The sequence below is a fragment of the Schistocerca gregaria genome, chromosome 8 (assembly GCF_023897955.1).
Source record: "Schistocerca gregaria isolate iqSchGreg1 chromosome 8, iqSchGreg1.2, whole genome shotgun sequence".
Taxonomy (NCBI): domain Eukaryota; kingdom Metazoa; phylum Arthropoda; class Insecta; order Orthoptera; family Acrididae; genus Schistocerca; species Schistocerca gregaria.
The window spans coordinates 289,227,071-289,237,111 of NC_064927.1; the positions used below are offsets into that span (position 1 = coordinate 289,227,071).

Sequence of the window (10,041 nt, forward strand, 5' to 3'; positions counted from 1 at the left end):
TTAACCTCATGAAACTTGTTGTGTGAGAAGTGCCTCTAACGTGAGAAACGAGAGAATAACAAGGGAAAACGTAATACAGTGATACACTTGTAACTACTGCATAAAGCATTTATTATGAACGTCAAATAAACATGTATTACAGGCAACTGAAGATATAACTTTAAGTGTAATTTATTAACATAATTTTACGGAGCGTTGTGGGGCGAAAGAAGATTTTGTTCGAACTATTGAGGGAGGTATGTTGAGATGATTGGATCGTACGCAGAGGATGAACGAAAGGAGATTGACGAAACGACCATAAGAGAGTGGATGGTACAACCGGGAAGGGCCGACATTATTTATTATCTATACGGTTTAAGTTGTAAAAAATTGTCTTTCAAAATAAATTTCAACCGTTGTACTGTTTATATTAGAATACTTAATGAATGTGGTGACCCCTGCTCCAGGCATGCAGTTTGGAATCTAGAAAAGGTAGATATTTAATTACTACTTCATGGAAACGTTCCTTTTGTAATGAAAACGTTAAGGGCGGAACTAACTGACCCAATGACATAGAAGAATATCGGCTGACATTTTGTTACTTTTTTAAGTATATTAGTCTTATTATAAGCAGCAGATTTAGAAAGCGAAAAGTGTCTTATATGAAAACAAAATAATTTTTATGTACGATAAATACACCGTGTTAATACGGCTTTTCCTATACCAAGTCGTTAATGTACAGTAGCAAGTACCCTAACACGCTTGCCTCGGGTGTGCCTGAAGCTACAGTCTACATCTGTCAATGATTCTCTATCAGAGATAACATACTCCGTCTCCCTACCAATATACTTGCACTCCAATCATAAATTTTGTTTGGAATCCCATATTAACATTTTGTTTTCAATCAACACTGGCAAAGGTCACGAGCTCGAGTCTCGGTCTTGCACACAGTTTTAATTTGTCAGGAAGTTTCATATCGGTGCACACTCCACTGCAGAGTGAAAATCTCATAGTGGCATTCTCTATTGAAGACGTTATAAACACATTCGTCGCAATAAACTCTAAAGCTGTAAATGCAGGTATAACAAATACCCAGTAACACGAATGGGAATGGTAGTTTTATAATTGAGTTCTACTTTGTTCCTTGACATTTGCCTTAGCACTTAACAGGATGCTAGTAATTTTTTTATTTTTATTTTCTTGTTTATTCAGTTTTTACGTTACGTAAGCTGCATACCTAACCACTACAGATAGAAAATTTCGATGTTAAAAATGTTCGTTTGTTGTAAGCTATTGTTAATGAAAAGGCGAATGTAAGTTTTACTTCTCACTGTGTCTTTTTAAAACTTCGTTTTTTCTTTTCCTTACAGGAGCAGTGCTGGCAATGTCACAGTTATCCACCTGCCACAGACGGAACCGAATTGCAGTCATGATGTACATATCTCACAGCATGAATCGGTGGACATAGGTCACGAACGCAGCTCAACGAAACCAAAAACGCATGTAGCAGACAGAGAAGATGAAGGACATAGTATCCGCCACACAGCAAGGAAAACCGTGCCCCATATCGGTAATACAACAAAGCGGAATGACAATCACCAGCGACCGAGAGTTTTACGAAAGAGGCACAGAAGATACAAACGACCAATAATAAGAAAAACCTCCTTGTCTTGGGCAACAGATTCGGTGGTACAGACAAATAATTCTCCCTTTCAATCGAGTTCACCACAGTTTGTCACATCATATAGGAACATTTACAAATCTCCACCAGAGAACGGCAACGTAGCAGACTTTTCTGACGTACAACAAAGTTCCAGTTCAACTCAAGATGGACAGCATCGATACGTACAGCAACTACATCGTGCTGAGTCACGGAATGACAATGTTAGCGAAGCTAATTATATAGATACATCTTCACAGAAATCAAATACGGGAGCTGTCAACGATGAGATTGCTACTTATACCTTGCCTGGCTCAAAAAATGTACCCGAAGAGAGTGTGTCACAAAAAGTAAGAAATCAGAAATGTCGACAACCAGTGTACGCAAACGACAGACAACGACAGCCCCTAACAGATGGAGTATTGAAACAAAATGAAAAATTAACTGACAAAAATCATAATGTCTTTCATACGAGGAAATCATCGGAGCAAAATAAAAGTGTTCTCACGAACAGGTCTTTGTACAATAGCTACATCCATCCAGTTTCTCACGAATTGGGCGATGGAGTGTCTGCAGTGTCCGTAATCAATCATCAATCACCAGGAAGATCCTTACATACTGGGGACACAAGGAAGCCACGTGTAATGAATGAAACACATCACTTGGCCCCGTCGTTGGAGACAGAACGTAAAAGTGCTTCCTACGCTTATCAGGAGCTACACTCAGGCTCAGGAATAAACTTGAAATCCAAGAAAATGTTGTTCGAGCCAGTGGTAGCAAAAACAGTGCCTCCACAATTGGCACGACATACAGATAATGTTGGATTGGAAGAGGAAAATCATACAGAGGGGTCTGCTCTACCCAAACGTCTCCCACACTATTCGAGGGAACCTCCATTCCAACAGTTCCCAGAACAACCGAAAGGTGCTACTAATCCCTTGGAAGCAAAAGGTCAAGAAGCAAATCACTTAAAGCACAAATTAAGACATGAGAGGAGACGCAGAATATTAGGCCGACATCAGACCAACACTTCGAAAGGTCTGAACCTATCGTCTGAACAAAGAAATGACTCCCATTCGCTTAATGTCAGCCACCCCACTTATAATATTTACAATTTTTATGGGCCTGTTATTATTACAGGTGGAGCATTGTTCCCAGGCGGTTCAAACGATACTTCTCCATCATCCTACGAAAGTGGCGCACTTACTAATGGTAGCTACAATCCCAGTAATGTCCTTTACATAGCTGACAAAGAAGCCGTTTCCACTCAACCTTCGAACGTCGCAAAAAATTTCAATTATAGTAGCTTAGCATACAATGGAATGACCATGATATTTCTCCCTACTAGACTTGCCAATAGATTACTTCTACAGAGCTATGATCATGGAAATGACGGTTCACTTCTAACTGCGGGGAGAAGTCGTGGATTTAGTATTAACTCAGCTAGGACATTCAATCAACCAACCACCTCTTCACACTATGACAATCCATCTCTTCATACAGGAGATGAAATTAGCCCTCCTTCTCCCTGGCCGGAAGATCCACACCAGGGCACTGCAGCCCACAACAATGGGGTATTTGAACACAACAATGGTACACTAAATGTGTCAGCACATATGGGAAATGACCCTTCCATCTCTGGTGCAGGCACTATGGGTTTCAGTGGCAAAGAATCCGACAATGCACCAGGTAAAGCGTATAATGCTTCTCCTGATAGTAATGTGTTACATACAGAAGCGAGTTTACCTCCATATACTGGTCCAGCTGGTCGAGAAAGCCAAATTCCGTATAGTGTGAGCTCCACAGAAAGATCTATGAATCATGGTTCACCTTTGACAGGATACGGTAATAGCATAGTTAATACAAACGTTAATGCAGGTATGGAGTCCAGTGACAATAAAGACCAAATTAAAATTAACTTTGATGAACCAAGTACACCTGAAATTGGAACCGGTGTTGGGGCATCGGTTGCAGGTAGCGTGCCAAACCAAGGATCCCATATCGGATCTGTACCTGGTGACACATCTTTCACAGGATATGATAATAGCATTGGTAGTCCCAACACGAATTCAGGAATGTGGTCCAGTGATGATAGAAACAAAATTATAATGAACTTTGATGGACCAAGTACACCTGAAATTGGAACTGGTGTTGGGGCATCGGTTGCAGGTAGCTTGCCAAACCAAGGATCCCATATCGGATCTGTACCTGGTGACACATCTTTCACAGGATATGATAATAGCATTGGTAGTCCCAACACGAATTCTGGAATGTTGTCCAGTGATGAGAGAAACAAAATTATAATCAACTTTGATGGACCAAGCACACCTGAAATTGGAACCGGTGTTGGGGCATTGGTTGCAGGTAGCTTGCCAAACCAAGGAACCAATTCCGGATCTCTAGCTGGTGACACATCATTCACTGCTCCAGGCACTCAACAAGAAAGGGGATGGAAGATACGAGGTCGCATTGGTTTCGAATGGAACCCAGAGCTTTCTGGGATCACTGATAGTAGGATGTTGACCACACCACCAGAAAATGCATGGAATGATCCATGGGGAAATTATGGAACTTCCTATGGTCCTACAACTGGAGCACAAATTTATGGCTGGAACGGTCCACCGCAACCTTACTGGCAAGACTATAATGCACATTATCCATTCAGGAATCAAGTATATGGAGGCTACAGTGCAACTGGGGGATTCGTGCCACCTCCATATGCTTCACATGGGGGATCAGCAGGTAGAGCAGGTTCTATGTGGATAGAGGGTGACATCTGGAGAGATTATACCCATGGAGGGCCTGATTACACTACATCTCAAGATGGCCAACCAACGACATACTACGGACCTGGTGCTTCACCAGTTTTTGGAGAGGGGGTTATTAATTATTCACCAACAAAGCCTCGCAGTGGGAGACCACTGTCTCACACTGGTGCCAGCTTAGTAGGAGGCGTCCCCATTGGAGCAGCCAGGAGAACACCAAGTGGGCGGTACGCTGGTCGACGCCCCACTCATAGCAATCAGTATTATGGACCGCGGCCACAAGGTGGAAGCTACAATCCAAATTTATTGCATTCGTTGGGATAATAACTGCTGGCTATCAGCCAATATTTCGTGTTTTCATTTCTTCATAGCCAAGTGAAATCAATCAAAATAAAGTTTTAAGGGAAGCCAGCAAAATGAGCACCACGTGGCTACTCAGTGAAAAATAATGGTATCACAAAAAGCACATGAGGTCTACAAAGTCAAGAATAATAGTGTTACCCTGTTTCAAATTTAATCAACAATCAAGGTTTTCAGCAAACTTACTTTTACTATTCCTCATTCTCTGAAGACACAATTCGCATTAACGTCAATATTCCGAATTGTGAGTCAATTTTATCTAGAGAGATATACACGTATGTACTCACTTATAGTCATTTGTATCAATGTGAGAGACCAACATTAAATTTTATATTTACAGTGTGAATGTTCAGTATATATTTTGGCTTCAAATTTTATAATAACTGTGTAAAAATTTCATCACTGCATCTAATTAGATATAGGGTGTAATGAGAGTAAATGGTACCTACAATCAGCCCTTGCTGATAATAGAGAGAGAGAGAGAGAGAGAGAGATAAGTGGGCCATCTAAATGTTTCAGCACAAATAACTGTGGAACACCAATAGATACTGAAAGAGACTCACTGGTATGAATGTAAGACAGGTGCTCATAACAGTAAATGCTATGAGACATTCTAAAAAGGAAGCAAATATCAGTTCCAACACAAACTTATGTTTGTTTAAATGGACTCCCCATATTACTGGGTGGTTATAATTAAACCTTTCCTATTTAACACGTTATAACACGGAAACTAATGACCTTGCAAGTACCTTTAATGTCCAGAGCATGGGGTGCATGATTTCCATGCATCGCAGCACCACCGTCCAGTTCAAACTATAACCAGGAGGTGCCATGATCAGACACTGTGATTCAAAGTCTCACATACCTGACGAGTCGCATACCTGACGAGTCGCACTGCACTTTTTAACGTGTCAACATGAGCTTGGACAAAAGAAGCGGGGCATTATTGATGAACCTGTACTATCAAAACAACAGTAATGCTGCAGCTGCAGTTCTGCAGTTCGAGATTATCGCCGGCTGAAAGGATTACGGTAGGGTCCTGTTTCTCCACCTGCTGTGTGGAGCAGAATGACGTTCGAACATAGTGTAGAACTGGACGTATCTCCGTGAAAAGGCCGACGACCCATTGCACCACAGGTCGCTGATGGAATCGCTGTTGCTATGGCAGACAACACTGCACGCAATTCCCGATAGTTAGGCAGTGCGTGTGCTGTGTCGCGACAGTTGAACCAGCCGATCGTTTCCAAACGCTTGGTCGGCTCGATCACCTGACCTCACTCCCTGTGATTTCTGGTTGTGGGGCTACTTGAAGGACAGGGTTGGCTAGGGAAACATTCACACATGTGCTGATCTTAAACGCTGCATGTCAAGAGAGGTAGCCAGCATACCTACGGAAAAAATTCGTTCGGATGTGCAGAATGCAATCCTGCACTTTCAGACTCTTCTGGTCGGATTGGCGTCATAATGAGCCCTTTTGAAGCAGTAATGGTACTGGTGTGTAATGGTATGATGTACGGCAGCAACACAGTATATGTTTTCAAATTTAACTGATTCTGTATTATTTCACTTCCCCATGTCCTTGACATCAATGCTACCAAGTTTGGAACTCATATGGTAATTAGTTTTCGTGTTATAACGTGTTAAATAGGGAAATTTTAATTATAACCCCTCGTAATTTTTTGCGCAATCAGTAACACGATAGAAAATTACAAAAAATAGTGGCGTTTTGGTTGCATCACAATACGCCACTTACAACTCAAGAAATTGAAAAGAGAAATTAACGCTTTAAATAAATGAAATGCACAGCTATTGTACACCATGAGGTATAAGGGTGACGCCAACATGTCAACGTTTGTAACAGGAAATCCTATTATTAATTTCAGCCCTCATGACGAAAGATTAAGTACGTCAGATACATCGCGATTATGAGCAACGTGGGTGGTCTTTTTTTTTTCATGAGCTTCTGTCTTACATTCATACCAGTGAAAGTGATTTTCCAATATCTATTTTTGTTCTAGAGATATTTGAACTGATACATTTAAGTGAGGCAACCCATATAAAGCTGATTGTATGCGTGTAGGTCTGGGACGTCCTCCTGCATCTCTGAGACACTTTCAGCTACACTTGGCACAGAAACAACAAGCCACATAAATATCAGTACTGTGAGATTTATGACCTCTTATCTCCAATAGGAAAAATGACATGGGCAGGAACGTGTTTTTTATCCAGTCTCTCGGGTACAGGATGCTCTGCACGACAGACATTTGTGTGGGAACTGTATCAGGCTGACATATCGGGCTGCTTTTCAGGGCAGCCTACATGTTAGGGCCAACGAAAGGAACTATATTTAAGGAACTGCATATGCCGATGAGTACAGATGGGGACAGTCTGGGGTGGATAGAGGAGGGGATGGACTGAAAGAGGGGAATAGTGGGAGGTGCATGAGGCAGGTGCACAGCCTAGAGGGGTAAAAGGCAGATGGAGAAGGGGAAAGGCTAGATGGAGATAGAAACAGAGATGGGGAGGAGGATGTGGTCAAAAGGAGGAGGAGGAAGATTCCGAAGCTATAACTGATTTAACAGTATTGTGACAACTGCAAAACAAATGTGAGTATGAGGTTCCCTTTTGTGCCAAACATTTTCTGCATGACAATACAAAAACTTACAAGGATTATGGAATTTTTGTCACATTGCTTTACGAAGCCTCTACTCATTGTGGCATGAAATCAGACATAACCTAGACATGTTCCAGGACTACTTTCCTACACCCTTTTTGCAAACGAGTATACAAAGCCTTAATGTCAAAAGACCAGGATGGTGGCTACGAATAGAGATTTTTGATGCACAGAACCGAACCAACAGCGATAAAATTGTTGTTTCAGAAATCAGTTCTAAGGTTGGTTTGAAGTACTTCTCCATTCGGTGGCTACTCGCCTCTCCTTGTTACTACACACTTCTTCTCTATTTTAATCGTTCACGATTACCTTATATCTTATGTAAATGTCTACCCACGCAATTATTTCCTTCCACTAACTACAGTTTCAGTATCGATTCATGTCATGATTTGGATCCTTTCATTCCTTTTCATTACGTTATTTAACCGTTTTTTCCCCTACTTAGTCCTTCATTACTCGATGGGTCCACACGCCCCTGAAATACCTTATTTCATTGTATTATGGGCCTTACAGCTGAATTTTCTTCCTCATTGTCCACATGCTTTCTCCCTTCTTATTTTGTTTCCTGTAATCGTGCTTTCCCGTTAATTTCTCTTCGCTACCTTCACCATCGACAGAATTTAAGTCTCCCATAACTATAATATTAATGTCCGACACTTACTTCTTTTGCAAATTCATTTCCCTCTCAACAACATCACAATGTCTTTTCAATTCCACCATCACATGCTCGCTTGCTTTTTGTAGATAATCTTCTGGTCTTCTGGTGATTTCCTTATTCATTATTATTCCTACACATGACACATGAGAAAAAGTTTTGTGATTTTCATTTCAAAAATCCCCGTCTTCAGGTAACCTTCCGTCTTCTGGAAATCAGGCTACAATGTTTAAATAAATATCTATTTGTGAATTTCTTTTCCGCCTTTCGATGTTCTAATTTAGGCCACAGATTTAGCGTTCTAACATTTCATGTGCCCACACTAATAATCATTCTCTTTTTGTATGACACCTCCTCACAGGCAGTTACCGCCTGAGAGGCGAATGAGGAATATTTGACCCAACAGGAAACCACGATGGGCAATTTTAGCTCAGAACCCCAGGCGTTTTCCAAGATAATGTGGCGTTTTCTCGTTGCTTTCCCGATAGCAGTAGTGCAGCCATTAAATTCATCAAAATGACGCTGCAGGTAACACCACAATTTCCGTACCATCTGCTTCTGTTCTGCTGTGAATGCTGGAGGATCTGCTGTATTCCTCCAGGTTGAAGATGCACTCAGTAGTAATCCCGACAGTGAGGGCCACGTTAGTTTTCTAACGGAGATCTGTGGAAGTATTAAAATTCAGCATTATCAAAGTATCCCTACTTCTGCCTTGCAGAGGCTATCTCCGCAGCCAGCAGGCCACGCTTTCAAGTTTGTTGCTAACAGGTCCATTGCATTTTTAGTCGTTTAAAATTTTTCTAAAATGGACGCCAGCCTGAAGGCCGGAAGAGACAGCGCCTAAGCCAGAAACTGATCCATACCCGCTGTGGTGGTCTAGCTTCGAGTTGTCATTGGATGTTAATGTCTTTATCACGTTCTTGGATTCACGTAAGACCGCCACTGATGTAACAGCAACTGCTTTGGAATCCATGTACATATTCCTGTGCAGCTATTGACAGCATTTGAAAATTGAAGATAGTATTTCGGAAATGGTAATTCAAGAATGGAAAATTTACGATTACGGCCTATAGGGCGATGTTCCTCGTTCTCCCTATCAACGGTAGTTCTGTGTGTGAGCAAAAATTATACTTGTAAGTAGAAATAAAATTCTAAGGGGTGTCTAACTTGGAAGCCGTTTCCAAGACACAGCACTAGAGGTCACGAAATTCTGAACATCATACCTCACATCTGCGTTAGTGTCGTATTAGCATCTTCTGCTGCCATACCAATCTCATCTTTGTTTCAGGTAAGTGTACATATAAAACTATAAAGTTTTTGAGGCATCATAATTTCTTCTAAAAGTCATAGATATAGGTAACTAATTGCCAATATGTTCCGTAGTGGAAGTCTTGTTCATACACCTCGCCAATCTACGTTTTGCTGCTGTAGCCAGTGATGCCAATGGAAGCTTTCCCTACTACTAGTTTTCTGTGCTGTATTAGCTAAACCATTGTCCGCCTCCGGTAGCTGAGTGGTAGCCGGCACGGTAGCTCAGCGTGTTCGGTCAAGGGGGTTGCTGGCCCTCTTACTAAAGGAATCTACGATAAACTTGAACGGATGTCTTGTTACATCCGCCCAGACCACACACAGCGAACAATACCGCACAAAGGGGGAAAAAAGTGGTCAGCGCCACAGAATATCAATACTAAGAGCCCGGATTCGATTCCCGACTGGGTCGGAGATTTTTCTCCACTCACGGACTGGGTGTTGTACTAATCATAATCATTTCATACCCATCGACGTGCAAGTCACCGAAGTGGCGTCAAATCGAAAGACCTGCACCCAGCGAAAGGGCTACCCGACGAGAGGTCCTAGTCACACAACATTTACAATTTGCTAAACCATTAAACTTTGTGTGTAGCTCTCACTGATTGTGCAAGCAGTATAATATTTTGCTACATGCACT

The 10,041-nt window shown here is 41.6% G+C and overlaps 1 protein-coding gene across 4 annotated transcripts in view; it reads left to right on the top strand.

Annotated features, from left to right (window-relative positions):
* LOC126284418 (uncharacterized) overlaps positions 1–5,110 on the top strand; it is a 74,500-nt gene extending 69,390 nt beyond the window's left edge. Inside the window, exons 3-4 of one of the 4 annotated variants that reach the window (XM_049983332.1) lie at positions 1,350–3,808; positions 4,004–5,110. In XM_049983332.1, the coding sequence (XP_049839289.1) occupies positions 1,350–3,808; positions 4,004–4,728 (3,184 nt within the window). In that variant the 3' untranslated portion in view covers positions 4,729–5,110. Of the gene's footprint in view, positions 1–1,349 lie in introns of all 4 variants that reach the window. The other 3 variants (XM_049983333.1, XM_049983334.1, XM_049983331.1) reach the window with 3 other exon arrangements.
* The last annotated feature ends 4,931 nt before the right edge of the window (positions 5,111–10,041 follow it).